Source organism: Nansenia antarctica (assembly GCF_963989245.1).
Source record: "Nansenia antarctica genome assembly, chromosome: 11".
In the NCBI taxonomy this organism is placed as follows: Eukaryota; Metazoa; Chordata; class Actinopteri; order Argentiniformes; family Microstomatidae; genus Nansenia; species Nansenia antarctica.
Genome location: NC_137681.1, coordinates 8,300,340 through 8,320,713, shown reverse-complemented (window position 1 = coordinate 8,320,713; position 20,374 = coordinate 8,300,340). Strand labels below are relative to the sequence as shown.

The window sequence follows — 20,374 nt, the reverse complement described above, 5'->3', positions numbered from 1 at the left end:
CACAAAAGAAAAAAGAGTCTTTCGAAAAGACCGATTCGTTTTCGAACTGCACATCACTAGTACCCAGTAGCCAGCACTTACATTTCTAGCTCGCTTCGAACAGGAGGACACACCATCATCAGGACATTCATATATTATATGAGTTTGGACCTGTGTATCACACGTTAAGGTAGAGACCATTTTCTCCAGTGACTTTTACGAGTAAAGACATTTTCATTGAGCTTTCATGCAGCCTCTCTCTCTCTCTGTCTGTCTGTCTGCTGGGTGTCACTGTGTTGTGTGTGATCAGCTGGTCTGCTAGGATGCTAGCTAGCTGTAGGTAGTGACTATCTATCTGTCTATGTAAGTTGCCAGCCAACCCCTTATTACATTTACCCTCCTAAATTTCGTTGTTTGGTACCTGTACTGTAGCAATGACAATAAAGACCATTCACATTTCGACTGAGTTATCGTGTAGGTGTAAAGCAGTAGCTCGCTAAAACAAAATGTCATGTAATAATAATACTAATTGAAGCTATCTAGCTAGCTATAATAGCCTGATTGTATGTGGGCTAGCCAAGGAGAGATAGAGTGTTTAAAGCAAGCAGGTCTCCTGTTAGTTAGTGATAATACTGCAGGTCTCCAGTTAGTAATCATAGGCTAATAGCTAAGCATTTCCTTTAGAAGTGAACTCTTCACCACTGGTCATGTGAAGTGATGTGTTTGTTTTCTTGTTCTGTTTTTAAGGAGGCAGGCTTAAAGGCTACACAGAAGAGCATGCGTTGCGTTTCTCTGCTGGAGTAACACATGATCATCTGACCCCATTTTCGCATTCAGCTCTCATCTCAGAAGTCTGCACAAGATGGTAAGTGTGATGTGTTCACTGTGTTGTTTTATTTGACAACAATATGACAATATGACAACCCTCGTGCACACAAGGTTCAGAGATAGGAAATGTTAGGATATGTATAGCATAGCATAGAGTACAGCACAGTGTTTTATTTGTATAGTATAGTATAGTGGATAGTGTATATAGCCTTTATTTATGTAAACCAGCTCTTTTCCCTTCTTGTTTTTAGTATTTTTTTCCTAGCACCAGGGGAGCCCCCCCCTCCTAAATTCCGTTGTATGGTACCTGTACTGTATTAATGACAATAAAGACCATTCATTCATTCATTCATTCATTCATTCATAAGGGAAGGATGTCGAAACAGGTAAGGGCACTCATGTTGAAATAAGTAGGTAAATTATTTAGCAGTAAGCAAAGCACTGGCTTTATCTTATTATTGGGCAATAAACCGAGTCTGAGATATGATTGTCTATGTTTAAGTTTGATAGAGCACAGAGGAGTGTTTGCCTGGAAAGAATATTATTAGGACAAGATTTCAGAGCTGAAGTAAGTCTAGGCTGGCATAGAATGGCAATGCTGCCTATCTACAGCTGATACGACTATAGTTGACTGAGGTATTCATGTGTGACATTGGCATTGTAACCCACCGTCCCTTATTGATTCAGTCTTTTATCAGGGCAGTTAAACATTTGTACGTTTTATTTCACTAACACACACACACATGCACTCTTGTTTCTCCAGACACCGCAGTTAGGGGTGGTGGTGTGTCTGGCTCTGTTAGGACTGACCTCGGCCCTGATTTGCCCTGATGGTGGAATGTGTGACGATGGGAACACTTGCTGCAAGACCTCTTCTGGTGGATATGGCTGCTGTCCCCTACCTAACGTGAGTGACTGGTCAAACAAGGGTGTTTTAGTAGGATTGTGGATGCATGTACGTTATTTATGTCCGTGTTCTTGCCTTTTCCTAAAATGCAGCACCTGTTGGATGACGATAGACAATGTTTGATTGGTCACATGACACTAACCAGGTCATGGAGGAGAGAACCTGTGGCAGGAATACCAAAATCCCACCTCAAAACCTACCTGTTCTCCCGTGCTTACAACCTCCCCTACTCCTAACCATCTCCCCTAACCCTGCCACCCCCCCCCCGGACATGCTTACAACCTCCCCTACTCCTAACCATCTCCCCTAACCCTGCCGCCCCCCCCCCCCCCCCCCGGACATGCATACAACCTCCCCTACTCCTAACCATCTCCCCTAACCCTGCCACCCCCCCCCCCCCCTGGACATGCATACAACCTCCCCTACCCCTAACCATCTCCCCTAACCCTGCCACACCCCCCTCCCCCCCTGGACATCTCCCCTAACCCTGCCACCCCCCCACCCCCACCCCCCTTGGACATGCATACAACCTCCCCCTAACCATCTCCCCTAACCCTACCACCCCCCCTCCCTGTTCGTTAACTCTGTGTTCTATGTGCTCATGTTATCTGTTGCTTGTTGTTTCTGTGTTTTCCGTTTCTCCCATATTGTCAGCATCTTTGAGCCTCGGAAAAGCGCTATATAAATATAATGAATTATTATTATTATTATTATTATTATTATTATTATTAAGAGAGGAACAAGGTGGTCAAACAGAGGGGCAAGAGGGAAAGAGGAGGGATGTAGCCATTAGAAGATGGGTACATTGTGGCCATGAAGGGACGCACATGGTCAGCAACAAAACTCATAGGCTGTGGCATTCAAGCGATAATTGATTGGTATTAACGGGCCCAATGTGTACCATGAAAACATTCCCCACTCCATTACGCCACCTCCACCAGCTTGGACTGTTGACAGGTGTACTGGTGTTCCTAATTAAGTGTTAGGTGAGTGTACTTTGCAAAAGATATTTACAGTCAGTTATTTTCTTTGTGTTGGTGAAACATTTGACTACTTGTATACCACTTCAGAGTTGCCATTATGAATCTACATGAGTTTGTGTTCCAACTCCCCACCAGGCTAGGCTTTAACCTGCACTTTTTTAGTTTGTGTGTCACAATATCTACCAGTTTAACCATCAATTTCATGTATGGAAAGAAAACATGAAAATGGAACAAATGGAACAAAAAAACATGAAAAAAACAAAACATGGTTGTGTTGTCAAAAGCCCATGCACAAAAGATTGAGGTGGAGAACCATGGCGGACGCCCTATTCTCATCATCCCCAAAGGGGCGAATAGGATTAAGTCAAATAGACAATGTTGTCGGGGTTCCATTCATTAAAATGGAGTGTTTATAACACGATCCATTAGCCTGTCAGACCATTCCTCTGTGTCATGCCTGTTATCCCTCTCCAGGCTGAGTGTTGTGAGGACCACCTACATTGCTGCTACGAAGGGACGGTGTGTGACCTGGCCCACTCCAAGTGCCTCAATAAAACCGTCTCTCTGCCTTGGGTGAAGAGAGTTCCCGCCAAACAGTCCGCTGTCCCTCAGGTAAATACAGTACAACTTTACTCCAGACCAGGGACAAAGTTGTAGTTAAGTTTTGTGATTTCATTATTTAGCACCTGATTTAGCCAGATGGTTGAGGGTTGAACATTTCTCATTGGGTTATTTCCTAAAAAGTTAAATCGAGACAAAAAACATGAAATAGGCTACTCTAAGAAGGAAGTGAGTTGTAGCCACATGCTCTGATGCATATGAATGTCATGGGCTCGGCTGGTTATGTTGGCAACACGATTATCACAGGCTGTTCATTAAATTGTGTCAATTAAGTATGCAAGCTTTAACACATAATTATTTGTATATTTTAATGTGGTTCGTGATTAACTGTGCCAGGTAGAGTGTAGAAACATTCTTAGGTCTATTTAGCTATATTCCATGTTATTTAATGCATGACCACATTGTCACACTATGACTAAAGAATGTCCACATCAGTGGCCTGTGGCATCTCATTGGTATTGGTGTCCTGTCACCACGTTAGGTGGCGGAGGGACTACAGGCCGTCCTCTGTCCTGACGGGGAGTCTGAGTGTCCGGACGACACCACCTGCTGTCCGCTTACCGAGGGCTCCTGGGGCTGCTGCCCCCTGGCCAAGGTACACACATCTCTCACTCCTGTATTACTTATGTTATCGACGAGTCTCCCCCAGGAAGGAGAAGGGATTGTCAAGATCGTCGTCATTTTTTTTTTATTGCATGTTTCAGGAATCTTCTGGAAGTTTCATCAGGAAAGCATAATGAGTGTGATGCAGTTTGTCTTGGACACGGAGCTGGGTGGCCTTGCCCAACTGTCGATAGAATGGTTGGTCTTAGCGTAGCATAGAACATTGTTTGTCATCCAGTCAAAAGGGTCTGACTTATTTCTCTACGTTACTTCTTATATTCTTCCTCTAATCCCTCTCTCCCGTATCAACGTCATACAAAATTTGACCATTCCGATTTCTACACCATGTTCAATGAAAAATCTTCTCATTGGTGCTCTTTACCATCTACCACAACATCTCTCTTAGTCGGAACACAGTTCATCACATGATTTCTCATGGAACACCGTCTTCTAGCACGACGACTGCCAATGGCCCACGGCCTGAGCATGGATTACTTTTTCCTGCTACGACTGGTGGATAGATGAGTCACTCACTTAGTCAAATGTATTTGTTGTAAGTCGCTTTGGATAATGGCGTCTGCTAAAATGCCAAAAATGTAAATGTAAGTATCACAACATCGTATTACAAATCGGTCACAAGGTGGAAGTCATGTTTCAGCATGTTGGTGCTAGCACTTTCCACTTGTTCTGCTGACTGTGGCGGGGTGACGCAATACACAGCACACGAACAGGCTTCCCTATTTCTGATGAGAAGTTCACATAGTCAGACCAGTCTTTTATCAGTCTTCAGTCTTTTACTTTTTTGAGTGACTTTAGGACAAGGCATTACAAAGGTCCATCCCCCCATGGGATTTTCTCTCTCTGATGCTCTATTATTTGCCGTGGGACCTCATTCTTTTGACAGACTACACCGACCAACTTCTGTTTTGTTATGTAGAATGTTTATGCACGTCATTGCTTTGCTGCAGTTGGTCATTAAGTTAACCTTAGTAAGCATTTGGGTAGTCACGTCACCTGATTTCTACGTTGTAGACAGATTAGACATTGCTCTGGACTGACTCATAGTGATGGCTCAGGAGGTTTTAAGTAGGATCAGCGAGTTGGTGGAGGGTACTGCCACCCCACATGTGTTCAAAGTTCTGGTTTACCATACTTGGCCTTCATTAAGCCATGAGAAAGATTGGCAGAAACGGTTGGCTTCCCCCCAGTGCTTATGCGCAACACGTTTCTGATTCAGAGCTTCGCCATTCAGCTGTGTTATTTGCTGAAATTAAATGATAACAAATAGCGTACTTTCAAAAAAATCACTCAACCGAGGCCAGATTTGAGTCGTTGCGCTGTGCACAATAGCTTGGGAGGGAGGTTCCAGAACAAGGGACAAACGTAATGTTATGATGATGATGACGTAGACAGATGAGCATGACCTAATGGCTCACTAACCACTAACCCCCCCTACTCTGAGGTGCCCTAACCACTGTTCTCTCCTGAAGGCGGTGTGCTGTGAAGATAAGACGCATTGCTGTCCAGAGGGCACCAAGTGTGATGTCACCCACTCCAAGTGTCTGTCGTCTCTCGGCTCCTCCCCCATGTTGGACAAAGTGCCTGCCAGAAGAAGAGAGGCTAGGGAGAATCTGCCAGGTAATGTCATGTGACACACGTAAAAATCAGGTGACCCATCAGGTTTACACAAAATGGGTAATACACTTACATTTGGCTGTGCATACATCATTTTCGACAAGATACCCCAATTCAATCAAAAAATGTGTCATTTCGGACTAATTTGATAGGCGGCTAACTATTGGCCAATACAGGTGGACACTGCTCATACAGAGGCAAATAATACTTTCACTCAAATAATACCGACGTGCTGAATGAGGAGGGGTGATACGTTTCGTGTCGCAAAATGCAGTTGTCTTTAAGATGACTTTGAATTAAAACACAGATGAAATGGGTGAACATTCAGGTTTGTGAAAGCTACCCAGTTCATACCTGGTCCAATTCTCTGCAATTGCTTCTTTTTCTTGTCTCCTCCTTACCTTTTAAAGAAATGAAAGATGAGAGCACTGGATAGGGTCTCTCTCTTTCTCTTTTCTTTCACCTCACTCAGCCTTTAGTACTTTAGACATACTGTGTAGAGCAGGGGTGGCCAACCCGCGGCTCGCGAGCCGCATGTGGCTCTTTGCCTGTCTGTGTGCGGCTCTTTAATCCATTCATTAAAAGTGCGTGGCTCACTCTCTGTGTCTCGATAGACATTGTTTTGGTATGGCAATCTATGGCACTCGCCATACCTGGATTCAAAAAATAAAAAATAAAATAAAAAATGTAATCTGAATCACGTTGGGTCATTTTGGTGATTTTATCCACTCCACACAACGGTAACTCAAAATCCTCCCGGCTCCATCTCACCCCACCAGCCAGGCGCTGTAGTGGAGCGCTGGGTTGCCAGACGGGATTTGACCATTTCCAGCCCAACCAGTCTAAAAGCTGCCAAATTCACCCGACCAGTGTGACCAAAAGTAGCCCAATCTGGCAACACTGGTGGAGCGGGACATCGGTTCCTCAATAAACAAGCCACAAGTAACGTTAATGTTAAAATCTTGTCCATGACCATGATTCTCGTTCATTCAGGTGGGTTAAACAAATGGTATAAACGCTATAATACTGTTGGTTCAAATGTAATATATTAATGAACAAGTTCATGTCATGTTCTGTCAAACATGTTCTAATGTTATTTTAGTGAACAAACGGACCTAACGTCACCCGCGATTGTGAAGCTAACTCTAACAAGCTAGTTAGCGAACATTAAAGATTACAACAGCTAGTTTATGTAAATGTCTCTATTCTCAATAATTTCAGTAATAATTGTACCAAATTGGGGCCAGTAAAACTAACTTGTGTGTAAGTTATATGTGTGTGCAAGCATGTTTTGATATTGTCAATCGTCTCACTTTTAGTAGGTGAGCTGTAACAAAAATATGCCAGGGAAAAAAAGGAAAATGGACATAGCTAAATACCTTTTGTGGTCAAAGGGCAGCAGAGACAAGTACAGGGACACAGGTGAGGTCTCACAATACTAGTGTTTTAACAGTGCAGTTAATTTAGAGTTGAGAATAGCTAAATCTGTAATGTTTTGTTTCTACGGAGATTGAACCAGTCTGCCTGCTAGGAAAGATGTAGATTACCACCTACATACTGTAGTTGTCTCCTTTATTCATTACCTTAATGTCATATAAGTCAATTGTATAGAAACAACTCACCAAAATTGACTATTGCACAACTGATTTGGCTAAAACAAATCCACCAAGGGGGCCTCAACCCCCCCACTCTGTACCTTGCCATACCGTGGCCTTTGCTGAAATGACAACACTGGTCTCATAGCCTATTGGAAATGTATTGCGTGTGTGTGTGTGTGTGTGTGTGTGAGAGTGAGAGCTTTTGTGAGCCCGCATGTATGATGTGGCTCTTTCTGGTACCCCAACATTATTTTCTGGCTCTTAGTCTCCAACTGGTTGGCCACCCCTGGTGTAGAGGAAAGGGGGATATATTGTACAAAGCGTATTCATGTCATAACCTGTGGTGTATATACCTATCCCTCACCTGTTTAGGCAGGCCAGTAGTCACTGATAGCCACCTTATGTTCCTGTTTATGTTCTGTTTATGCTGCCCCTTTGGGGAGTTCCTCTGTTTTTGTGTTGTGTTTTAATCTCTTTTGATATTGCGCTTTTCTTTTCACCCATTGTATACCTTATTTATGATGTAAAGCACCCTGTGCATTCGTGCTGTGAAGGGCGCTATAGAAATAAGGAAAATCATTTTACTTACTTACTTACTTACTTGTTCCTCTCAGCAGCTGCAGGTGGAGTGTCGGTAAGCTGCCCTGGTGGGAAGAGCCAGTGTCCAGAAGGGACCAGCTGCTGTCTGATGAAGGATGGAGAGTATGGCTGCTGCCCCTACCCTGAGGTACGTGGCCCTGGGTCATCCTTACATAGGAGGAGATCCACAGTTCAAGTGTCTAATGCTCAGGGGAGCATAAAGGCCTCTCCAAAGACAGTCTGATGTAGAATTACTGTTAGTTGTATTCAATGTTTGTCCTGGGAATTAGGTCAGGGGCCTTAGGTTGAGTTATTACTGCAGAAGAGTCTGGTTTGCTTTGAACATATTTGTTGTTGTTGTTGTTGTTGTTGTTGTTGTTGTTGTTGTTGTTGTTGTTGTTGTTGTAAAATTCCCTTTACACAAATATGTGTGACTGATGAGAGCTTTTGAAAATGTGATCATCAACAGGCGGTGTGCTGCAGCGACCAGCTCAGCTGCTGTCCTCACAACACAACCTGTGACCTCAAGGAGGACATGTGCATCTCCTCTACAACACAAACCCCACTGGGCAGGAAGTTCCCTTCTACCCCCAACCATGCTGGAACACAAACCCCACTGGTCAGGAAGTTCCTTTCTATACCCAACGATGGTGAGACTCTAACCTCATTCCAACCCCAAACATCTGCAAGACACTGCAATTTTAGCCACAAAATTGCCATGAGTCATCTTCTCACGACATCTACAGTCCATAGTGGCTGGAAGTGCGGGTCATCCGTACTTTAGACATACTGTAGAGGAAAGGGGGATATTTGTACAAAGCGTATTCATGTCATATTAACCTGTGGTGTGTTTACCTATCCCCTGCCTGTTCCTCTCAGCAGCTGCAGGTGGAGTGACAGTAAGCTGTCCTGGTGGGAAGAGCCAGTGTCCAGAAGGGACCAGCTGCTGTCTGATGAAGGATGGAGAGTATGGCTGCTGCCCCTACCCTGAGGTACGTGGCCCTGGGTCATCCTTACATAGGAGGAGATCCACAGTTCAAGTGTCTAATGCTCAGGGGGGTACATGAAGGCCTCTCCAAAGACAGTCTGATGTAGAATTACTGTTAGTTGTATTCAATGTTTGTCCTGGGAATTAGGTCAGGGGCCTTAGGTAGACTATTACTGCAGAAGAATCTGGTTTGCTTTGAACATATTTGTTGTTGTTGTTGTTGTTGTTGTTATTGTTGTAAAATTCCCTTTACACAAATATGTGTGACTGATAAGAGCTTTTGAAAATGTGATCATCAACAGGCGGTGTGCTGCAGCGACCAGCTCAGCTGCTGTCCTCACAACACAACCTGTGACCTCAAGGAGGACATGTGCATCTCCTCTACAACACAAACCCCACTGGGCAGGAAGTTCCCTTCTACCCCCAACCATGCTGGAACACAAACCCCACTGGTCAGGAAGTTCCTGTCTATACCCAACGATGGTGAGACGCTAACCTCATTCCAACCCCAAACATCTGCAAGACACTGCAATTTTAGCCACAAGATTGCCATGAGTCATCTTCTCACAACGACATCTACAGTCCACTTTAGACATACTGTAGAGGAAAGAAGGATATTTGTACAAAGTGTATTCATGTCATATTAACCTGTGGTGTGTTTACCTATCCCCTGCCTGTTCCTCTCAGCAGCTGCAGGTGGAGTGTCAGTAAGCTGCCCTGGTGGGAAGAGCCAGTGTCCAGAAGGGACCAGCTGCTGTCTGATGAAGGATGGAGAGTATGGCTGCTGCCCCTACCCTGAGGTACGTGGCCCTGGGTCATCCTTACATAGGAGGAGATCCACAGTTCAAGTGTCTAATGCTCAGGGTAGCATAAAGGCCTCTCCAAAGACAGTCTGATGTAGAATTACTGTTAGTTGTATTCAATGTTTGTCCTGGGAATTAGGTCAGGGGCCTTAGGTTGAGTTATTACTGCAGAATAGTCTGGTTTGCTTTGAACATATTTGTTGTTGTTGTTGTTGTTGTTGTTGTAAAATTCCCTTTACACAAATATGTGTGACTGATAAGAGCTTTTGAACATGTGATCATCAACAGGCGGTGTGCTGCAGCGACCAGCTCAGCTGCTGTCCTCACAACACAACCTGTGACCTCAAGGAGGACATGTGCATCTCCTCTACAACACAAACCCCACTGGGCAGGAAGTTCCCTTCTACCCCCAACCATGATGGAACACAAACCCCACTGGTCAGGAAGTTCCTGTCTATACCCGATGGTGAGACGCTAACCTCATTCCAACCCCAAACATCTGCAAGACACTGCAATTTTAGCCACAAATTTGCCATGAGTCATGTTCTCACTCACAACAACATGTACAGTCCATAGTGGCTGGAAGTGTGGGTCATCCGTACTTTAGACATACTGTAGAGGAAAGGGGGATATTTGTACAAAGCGTATTCATGTCATATTAACCTGTGGTGTGTTTACCTGTCCCCTGCCTGTTCCTCTCAGCAGCTGCAGGTGGAGTGTCAGTAAGCTGCCCTGGTGGGAAGAGCCAGTGTCCAGAAGGGACCAGCTGCTGTCTGATGAAGGATGGAGAGTATGGCTGCTGCCCCTACCCTGAGGTACGTGGGCCTGGGTCGTCCTTTTGTAGGGGAAAATTATTACTTTGATAAAACATTTTGTCAAAAGTGTAGTGGGAAGACATTTTGTCATACTACTTATCAATCAGACTGTCTGGGCAGGATTAACATACTTAAAACGACCTCAACCTCTTCTACAATGGAAACCAGTTTCTCTACTTGAAACTTGACTTTGGTTAGACAACACATTTAAATGATCGCAAAGACCAAATTGCTCTCTATTCTCTTAGATACTTAAATAATTCTATTACACTTCCATAGGAGAAGACCCATAGTTCAAGTGTCTAATGGTCAGGGGAGCGCATAAAGGCTCCAAAGACAGTCTGATGTATAGTTACTGTTAGTTGTATTCAATGTTTGTCCTGGAAATTCGGTTTGACAGACCATCAAGGGCCTTACGTTGACGTATTACTGCAGAAGACTGGTTTGGTTTGAACATATTCGTCGTTGTTATTGTTATTGTTGTAGTAAAATGCCCTTTACACAAATATGTGTGACTGATGAGAGCTTTTGAAAATGTGATCATCAACAGGCGGTGTGCTGCAGCGACCAGCTCAGCTGCTGTCCTCACAACACAACCTGTGACCTCAAGGAGGACATGTGCATCAACTCTACAACACAAACCCCACTGGGCAGGAAGTTCCCTTCTACCCCCAACAATGGTGGAACACAAACCCCATTGGTCAAGATGTTCCCTTCTACACGCAACGATGGTGAGGCCCTAACCTCATTCCAACCCCAGACATCTATATATGAAGACAGGCAGACACTGCAATTTTAGCCACAAATTTGCCATGAGTCATGTTCTCACAACAACATGTACAGTCCATAGTGGCTGGAAGGGAGGGTCATCCGTTGGAATTGTCCATGTTTTTATAAAACAGTGTCCATCTGGCGTAATGCAGTGAGGACTAGAGATTTTTGAATAGATGGAAACTGGATTTGACGTTTTACCTTGTTATTTACTTACCACCACATTAATATATACAGTAGTTTCTAGGGCTGTCAAACGATACAAAGAATGTATTGAGTTGATCGCAGGTTTTGCTGACTAATGACTAACTAATGGCAATTTTGATTTGGTCAGATGGTTTAATTATCGCAGTCAAATTATTGCAGGAATGAAAGCGTTTACTTGCTGACAGCCATAATAGTTTCAAAACTAAGTCATGTTCAAGATTAAAATAACGGTTAACAAACTAAAGTCTTATATCTATCAAATATAATATGAATTAACTGTCTAGCAGAATCAATTGGCAAGCTGTGCACGTTTGATATTATCCCTGGGTACCGTATATATTGGGTACATGTTTTTTTTATATCTTTTTATGTAGTTCATTGTGTCTCTTTCAGTGGTTTGTCCTGACGAATTGTCCATGTGCCCTGACTCCACAACGTGCTGTCAGCTGGGGAACGGCACCTACGGTTGCTGTCCCATGCCCAAAGTGAGTGTCTGTCCTGCTCTCAGCATAATGACTCACAGCACATTCACAATGATTCACTTGTCAACAGGAAATCAGTCAGCTACTTCAGCAGTCTTCCTCTGGTCCTGACTTGCAATGTTTAATCCTGCTTATACCGCAGTTTTCGTGATTAGGAGTTATTTTTCTATTTGTTAGTCATTCATATTCATATTGCTTTCTACTGTACCTATCCAATCCTTTCAGATCTAGTGGGAAGGGTCTAGGTGCCTATGTGAGTGAGCTGTAGCGAGGTACAGGAAGTGATTGTTATTGGATTAAGACCCCTGTGTTGTTCCCCCCAGGCCGTGTGCTGCTCAGACCACCTCCACTGCTGTCCAGAGGCCACCACCTGTGACCTGGCCCACAGCACCTGTGTGTCTGCACTCGGCCAGACCTCCACGCCCACCAAGATCTACAAGGCCACAGTGACCACGTCCCTACAGAGTAGAGGTCAGAAAGACTGACATCAAACATTAGTGCATTATGCTTAGAATGGACTCCCTTAAAGTTGAGGGAACTGCTTAGAGACCAGGGCATGCATTTTGACTTGATATTCTTAGCCACTCTTATTTATTTAGTTATTGATTAATTGGTTGATTTGATTTATACAGATCCACCTTAGCTGTTATGTATACAACAGCTACTCTTCCTGGGGTCCTCACTCACAATGTTTAATGATGCTTATATTGCAGTTGTATTGAATGTAGACAGACTTTAAACAGATTATAAAGGGTTGCATAAAGCATTCATAAACTCATGAAAAAGGCCTACGTCGATGCTTAAGTAATTTATTCATACTATAACAGGTCATTTACATTGTGTTCTTTGTCAAATGGGGCATAACCATTTTCTACCCATAATGTATCATGACATTAACATATACCAGCAGATATCAGTGTGTGAGACGTGTGTTGATGTTCTCTCTGTGTCCTCCAGTCAAGGCCGTGCCCTGCAACGACACTGTGGCCTGCGCCCAGGGCAGCACCTGCTGCAAGACCCTGCAGGGAGAGTGGGCCTGCTGCCCCCTGCCCAAGGTACTGTGTGTGGGTGTGTGAGTGTGTGGGTGGGTGTGTGTCTGTGTCTGTGTCTGTGTCTGTGTCTGTGTGTGTGTGTGTGTGTGTGTGTGTGTGTGTGTGTGTGTGTGTGTGTGTGTGGGTGTGTGTGTGTGTGTGTGTGTGTGTGTGTGTGTGTGTGTGTGTGTGAAAGAAAGTGTGTGTGAGGACGTCTATCTGGCAGAAGTGAAGATGGCCTGCACTGCACTTAGATAGATAACAACATGTTAGGTTAGTGTACATTTGATCAGGGCAAACTGTGGAAGTGCACTGCAGTTCACCCTAGCAATCAGAGCAGATGTTTCTAGAACATTGGGTAACCTTTCCTTTTGGTTCTCAAAAAGGTGAAACTTTTAGTGAAGTGAAACTTTATTTATATAGCGCCTTTCGTACACGGATGCAACTCAAAGCACTTGTGACGGTAATAATCTTAATGCATCCCATCCTGAGCCACTGCAGCTGTGCCTTGATGCACTGTGGGCGGTACATAACCCTAACTCTACCCTGACTCCTCCTACCTCCCCGCAGGCCGTGTGCTGTGACGACCACCTCCACTGCTGCCCCCACAACACGGTGTGTAACCTGGCCGCCAGCACGTGTGACGACCCCTCCGGCTCTGCCCTGATGCCCTGGCTGGAGAAGCTGCCCGCCTTCAGCTGGGTGTCCCCGAGGCCCAACAGCCAGTGTGACGGGTCCACGTCCTGCCCGGGGGACGCCACCTGCTGCAAGACTCCAGACGGAGACTGGGCGTGCTGCCCCATGCCCAAGGTACCCCCTACTGTCCCCTACTGTCCCCTACTGTCCCCTACTGCCCCTTACTGCCCCTCACTGCCCCTAGGGCTTGACATTAAGCTTTTTCAGGTACTTGTCCTTGTTTGGTCAGTTGAGTGACCTTGTTTGGTCAGTTGAGTGACTTCCTGGGCTGCAGTTTGAATTGAAGGATTCCCATTAAGAACATGCCGGTGCAGCGGATGCCAGTGGGTTTGTATGGTGGGGGTTGGGCAAGGGCCCTTTAAGCCTGAGGCGCAGCTGTGGTGTAAGGGGCTTTCACGCATGATTTATGTGCCATTGAAATGTAATTAATCCCTTGTTCTGGGGAGGATTTCAACATGTTAATTCTTTAAAATCATTCATGCTGAACATCTTACTTTTTTTTCTTCTGTGGTTTGACCTAATTTGATAACATAATTAACTTTAACTCTGATAAAGGTCAAATGTTTTGTTTTATTACATCAGACCAGTTCAATTGTACTCAATCATATAAATGATTATATGTGCTTTACACCAAGAATCCAAGTTGAATATTTAGGTGAACGTAACGGATACAAATCTCTCCATCTGTGTGCCTCTCCCTCAGGCTGTCTGCTGTGACGACCACACCCACTGCTGCCCCCAGGGCACCGTCTGTAACCTGGAGGCCAGCACATGTGATGACCCGCTGGGCTCCGTGCCCTGGGTGGTGAAGGTGCCTGCTCTCACCCAGGTTCTGGACAACGACAAGTGTGACGAACAGACCATGTGTCCTGGGGGCTCCACCTGCTGCAGGCAGAACTCTGGAGACTGGGCCTGCTGTCCCCTGCCTCACGTGAGTCCCTTCCTACTGTAGATATGAGAGAATAACTGATTCTGTAGTTCTGTTTTATGTGATATTTTTATATCCTGTAGTTCTGTTTTAAATTGTTTATAACATGTGAGGCCGTATTTCCCTGTGGATTTACTTGCCCAGGGACTGCTGATGTCATTTAACTACCCAGCTAATTCAGGGAGAGTCAATGACTGTCCATTGTCCCTTTTAAATCAACAAACAAATAAAGAAATAAAGAAATTCAACGGTGGAGGAGGACAAATGATGGGAACTTGCCTCTGGGTTGTTGTGTCCTTAAATGACTGTGGCTGTGTTCACACTGTGGTCAGATAATTCCGTTAAGTCCATCTAAAGAATAAATAATAATGATGACGTTCTGCTTCAAAGAGACTTCTTATTCTTTCCTGTACAGAAGATAACTATGCTAACGTCCCCTGCTTGTCCCCCAGGCGGTGTGCTGCGACGACCACGAGCACTGCTGCCCCAAAGGCTACACGTGTGACGTGACCCAGCAGACCTGTGACAAGCCCGGGGCCCTCAGCCTCCCCTGGGTCCGCAAGATACCCGCCCTGAGAAGCTTGCCCGCTCGCCCCGTCACCGCCTCAGCCAGGCCAGCCAAGAAGAAAATGTGCGACCCACACACAAGCTGTCCCAAAGACACCACCTGCTGCTTTATGAACAAGGCGGGCAAGTGGGGATGCTGCCCTCTGCCACAGGTAAGAACGCCAAGTCCAACGGGTGTGTCGTCATGATCGAAAAGCACAACACCTAATATTGTAGACATCCTTAAGAAAATGGGCAAATTAAATGTACTTTACTGCTGGTGTACTTAAATGGACACAATCTGACACAAACAGACGAGAATGAGGCTGTTCGTTTTGAAATCTGGCTTTTTATCACCTTCCCCCAAAACCAAAAAAGATACAGCTTTCAATGGTCGAAAAATATTGATATACTCCCAGCCTAGCGCTCACCTGAGAACACAGAATATGTTGCAGATGAAGTACGGTCGATGTTGATCACTCTGTAAACGCCCCCCCCATCCCCCCCCCAGGCAGTGTGCTGTGCGGACGGAGACCACTGCTGCCCCAGCGGGTACATCTGTAACACCCTTAAGACCTCCTGCACCAAAGGCCGCCTGGCCATCCCCTGGTACAGGAAGGAGCAGGCGCTGGTCCAGGGCAGTCCGGCGGTCGCAGACACGAAGTGTGACGACCAGAGCAGCTGCGCCTCTGGGGCCACCTGCTGCAAGCTGGCTACAGGGGAGTGGGGCTGCTGCCCATTGGTCAAGGTGGGTGAGGCCTCCTTTTGTTGGGTTCAGTGTTCAGTGGTAAAGGACCGCGTGTGTGTGTGTGTGTGTGTGTGTGTGTCAGCACCAGGGGAGCAATTATCCTGCCACGGGATTTTAAAGCCGGCGATACCATGTGGCCATGGGGAGAGCCGCAGGGCGCTGCATAATGGCTGCAGGGTTCCCACGGCTCCTTGAAATCCTTGAAAGTTTGTGAATTTGAGAAAAAGAAATCAAGGTCTTAAAAGTTAGACATGGGTCATTGAAAGTCCTTGAATTCCCCTCTCTCTCTCTCAAAAGAAATAAAAAAGAATATATATATTATATTCAAAATGTATTTTTTTTAACTGCGTGTGGGAAATGGAGCTGGTCAGTACTCCACAAGGCCAATTACCGCGAGTACCCCCTCTGAGACTGTACCCCATCTGAGACTGTACCCCATCTGAGACTGTACCCCCTCTGAGACTGTACCACATCTGAGACTGTACCCCATCTGAGACTGTACCCCATCTGAGACTGTACCCCATCTGAGACTGTACCCCCTCTGAGACTGTACCCCATCTTCACTTGAGACTCTCCAGCATCAAGCAGTCTAATAAATGTCTGACTAACTTCCCTCCCTGTGACCTTCCTGAAGGCCGTCTGCTGTACAGACCATGAGCACTGCTGCCCCCAGGCCTACAACTGTAACATGGAGACAGGCACCTGTGAGAAGAAGGCTGGCCAGCCGCTCCTGCCCGCCGTGCCCCTGACCCTGGCAGAGCCCCGGCAGAGCGCTGCTGCAGAGACGGGAGGAGACGTCCAGTGTGACAGCACCGGAGAGTTCCGCTGCCCGAATCAAGAGACCTGCTGCAAGACCTCAGACACTCAGTGGGCTTGTTGCCCTTTTGCTAAGGTATGGTAACTGCAATACGTTTACTAGTTCATATGTTTATATAAGTACACAGTTACATGCTAACTCCCCCCTGTCGATATACCCCCCTGTGAATAGGCCCTATAGTGTATATAAGTTACATAATAGATACATTCTCAGATTCCTACCGATCACTTATGCCCCTATTCATATCCCCCCCTATTTATGTCTATTTATGTCTCATTCTTGTTTTTTATTATCTTAGGACTGTGTTTTGATTGTTAGCACCTAGGGTTTTCATTTAAATGTTGTTGTACCCGTACAATGACAATAAAGATCATTCATTCATTCATTCATAAAAAACCTAAAGACTGTTTCCGCTGGTAAAGTCTTTCATGATTGGTAACTACATGGTGTGAAGTGTCACTATGTTGTGCATATTGTAATCAATCCCAAAGAAACACATGCAATTCACAGATGATTTTTTTTTTTAAATGTTACCGTTTAATTTCCTGATTCAGTGACTGAATGCAGTTGTGAATTTGATGCACAAGCTTAGATGACTAATAATCAGGGTTCCCACGGGTCCTTGAAATCCTTGAAAGTTTGTGAATTTGAGAAAAAGAAATCAAGGTCTTAAAAGTTTTTGAAAATAGACATGGGTCATTGATTGGTCAGTGCTTGAATTCCCCACTCTCTCTCTCTCTCTCTCTCTCTTTTTAATTGTTGTCTATGAGCGGATAGTTCCTATTATATAAATTCTCATCTAGATCCGTCTCAAACTATGCCGTGTTGGGTTCTTGAATTTGAGGGAATTGACTCTTGAAAGTCCTTGAAAGGTGCTTGAATTTGATGTTTCAGAAGGTGTGGGAAGGAACCCTGAATAATATTGCCTCTCTTCTGCGTCCCCTTCACAGGCCGTATGCTGCACGGACTCCAAGCACTGCTGTCCCCTGGGATACGTGTGTGACCTCGCGGCAGGTGGTTGCACCAAGCAGTACGAACTGACCTGGGACACTTTTCTTCATGGACAAAAAGCAAGAACCTAATGGACTCTGAGCCGAATCAGGATGCACTGATCAACCGGTTAGCACTCCCGACACGCTAACAACGCGCAGCATATACCACAAGGGACAACACAAAACATCTGTCATTTCTATCTTTCTTGTTTAACTTGAAATTCTTTACTTGCCTTCCAATGGCAATAGGAGCAGTCCTGGATAATGGCTCAGGTTGAGAATTCAGCACCTCCACCTAACGCCCTCTTTGGGAGCTGTTTCTCATTTCACTGCAGACACACTCCCAACCAATTCTAAATGTAGCCCTATTCCCTAACCCCTAGGCACTTACTTCGGTCTGAGAGAACTTGATGGGTACAAGCAGTATGGCAAAAAAACAAGGATCACACTAGTCTGTTAGAATTCTAAGGTGGAGCTATTACCATATTGTGTAAACTTCCTCTTAGAAGTGTCCATGCCAGGGGTAGGGAATATAGCTTGTCTTTGCAACTGTTCATTTCAAAGTATTCAGCTTGTGAAGTGCCATTTCACTTCTCTATGCAAGTGAGAAACGTGAATGTACTCGAATACATCTTTTAGTTGGGGTCAATAACATTAAATAGTCACTGGATAAAATAAGATTGGAGATTTTCTTTTTAAAAAGGAGCCTCAAAAACAGACTGATCTGATGTCTTCGTTGATTCGCCCCAACATACGCACAGTAATATACGCACAGTATTGACTGTTTGGAGTGTTGCTGGAAGCGCTGTCGTTACAGGGCAAATGAAAGCGTAACTGTGATTTAGAATTTAGTTAGATTTTATTTGATCTTTGCTCACTGTCTCTATTTTACGTCACTATCTGGCAATTGATAGATGGCCTAGTCTCCCCTGAACTTGTTTGTTTCATTATGAAAAATGCTATCACTTCAAATCATACTCAAATAATCATGACTGCAGCAAGTAGTCAATGTCGACTGCCCACATTTGCTCAGTTCATTTTAAAACCAATTAGTTCCAGAGTTCCTATTGTTAACTTTATTGTGTTTGTTGGAATGCATTACAATCAACATTTTATATGAAGCAATATGATAATAGGAACTTATGATTGTGTCTCATTTACCATAATAATCATCATTGATATAGATTATGTAAAGTACATTTTCATTTACCAATTACAGTATCATTACTAATTCACATTGGCTGACTTTGAAACAGGGCTGTGCTTTTTACATTTTCTGGTAAAAACAGAAGTATATGACACATTCTATATGCATATGTGGTGCTTTTACAAACCTCTTGTTGGGAATTATATATATTCATTTATCATCATTTATGGTTTGATATGAAGACATTATAATTGACTAGTACTCTGTTTCTACCAGCCCTAATTTGCACCCCTTTCTAAATTGATGTTAAAAATCAATGTAGTAAGAAAGCAATTATTAGCCATATAAAATCAGCAATTTTAATACATTCCTGGCCGAATTCCCGATGTATTTATTTTTTACTTGTAATCAAAATAGCAAATCAACCAGGTTGCCAAGTTTTGTTTACTTCTGATTTGTAACTTTGAAGGGATATTACACTCTAAAACAGACATGCCTCATACAGGCCTTCAGGACTCTTAAGAGGTATGATGATGAACTAAGAGGATGTTGTGTTTTGGAGTGTATCCCTTTAATTTCATGTGATTTTCTTATTTGGTCAGACTCCGTTGATCGTAGTTTTCTTTGAAAATATTCACATTAAAGAGTTTGAATTTTTCACCAATGAGTGTATGCCAGCTGAGGTTAAATAAAATTGGTAAAAAAAAAGGTTTATTGTTTTTTAATTCAGTGTTATCTTTCATGTTTAGGTGAGTTTCTAAATAATTGTTCAGAACTACATTCATGATGTAAATTACTTTTCTGATAATGCTTTATAATATACAGTGCCCTCCAAAAGTAATGTAGAACAGTGAAGCGTTCTTTCTTCTTTTGGCTCTATACTCCAAAAGTTAGGTTTTGAACATTTGGTTGACGATCCTTGGCATGCAATAACTGCCTGACATCCATATCCGCATGCCTAAACCATAATACCAATTCCACCATGTTTCACAGATGAGGTGGTATGCTGTAAATATTGGGCAGATCCTTTGTTCTCAAAACTTTCCTCTTAAAACTCATTCTGGTACATGATCATATTTGTCTCATCATTTTAGCAAACTATAACCGTAGGTGACCATCGTTAGTTGTTTTCACCTTGCAGTGAAGCCTCTTTATTTTGGCTGGTGACGTATTCTGTGGATGGTAGTCTGCCACATTCACGCCTACCTCTTGGAGAGTGTTCCCTCTGTGGGACGGTTGTTTTCAGGGTTCTCTTCATTATGGTGAGCATACTTCAGTCATCCACTGTCGCAGTCTTCCTTGGCCTACCAGCCTGTTTGCGATTGCCGAGTTCACCAGTGATTCTGGCTACGCTTCTGATTGTTCACCCTAGTACCGGCTTCCTTGACTTTCATTGAGACTTCTTTGGTACTCGTGTTGACAGACACCAACAGCAAACTTAAGGCAAACACAAAGCCTAGAATCAATAGAGACATTGGAGACACAGCTTGTGATAGAAAGTAGGCAAATCCAAACGATCTGCTGCAAACATTTATTATTGTCTGTTCACTAGACATTATCTCAATGGTGTGGATATATTTTGTTGGTGACAGTGTTACATCACTGCACTGCATATCACAGCTTGGAGGGAAGATGTCGGACAAGAACTGGCCTCAAGTTGACACCAGCTA

The 20,374-nt window shown here is 44.2% G+C and overlaps 1 protein-coding gene across 2 annotated transcripts; it reads left to right on the top strand.

Annotated features, from left to right (window-relative positions):
* Positions 1 to 87: 87 nt before the first annotated feature.
* On the top strand, positions 88 to 19,377 carry grnb (granulin b). 2 transcript variants are annotated; one of them, XM_080542027.1, is made up of 23 exons: positions 88 to 169; positions 727 to 844; positions 1,571 to 1,714; positions 3,172 to 3,309; positions 3,800 to 3,913; positions 5,412 to 5,559; positions 7,772 to 7,881; positions 8,203 to 8,383; positions 8,613 to 8,725; positions 9,024 to 9,204; positions 9,409 to 9,521; positions 9,813 to 9,990; positions 10,227 to 10,339; positions 10,890 to 11,070; positions 11,711 to 11,802; positions 12,123 to 12,270; positions 12,757 to 12,854; positions 13,401 to 13,640; positions 14,230 to 14,457; positions 14,907 to 15,173; positions 15,512 to 15,748; positions 16,383 to 16,640; positions 17,516 to 19,377. In XM_080542027.1, the coding sequence occupies exons 2-23, from the start codon at positions 842 to 844 to the stop codon at positions 17,645 to 17,647; spliced, it is 3,417 nt and encodes a 1,138-aa protein (XP_080398153.1). In that variant the 5' UTR covers positions 88 to 169; positions 727 to 841; the 3' UTR covers positions 17,648 to 19,377. The 2 variants fall into 2 exon arrangements, with proteins under 2 accessions (XP_080398153.1, XP_080398154.1); XM_080542028.1 differs by lacking the exons at positions 7,772 to 7,881; positions 8,203 to 8,383; positions 8,613 to 8,725; positions 9,024 to 9,204.
* The last annotated feature ends 997 nt before the right edge of the window (positions 19,378 to 20,374 follow it).

Excerpts from the sequence above, each read along its gene's own strand:
- grnb (XM_080542027.1), top strand. Across the intron at positions 1,715-3,171 it reads GCTGCTGTCCCCTACCTAAC|GCTGAGTGTTGTGAGGACCA; the intron begins GTGAGTGACTGG and ends ATCCCTCTCCAG. Across the intron at positions 14,458-14,906 it reads CCTGCTGTCCCCTGCCTCAC|GCGGTGTGCTGCGACGACCA; the intron begins GTGAGTCCCTTC and ends CTTGTCCCCCAG.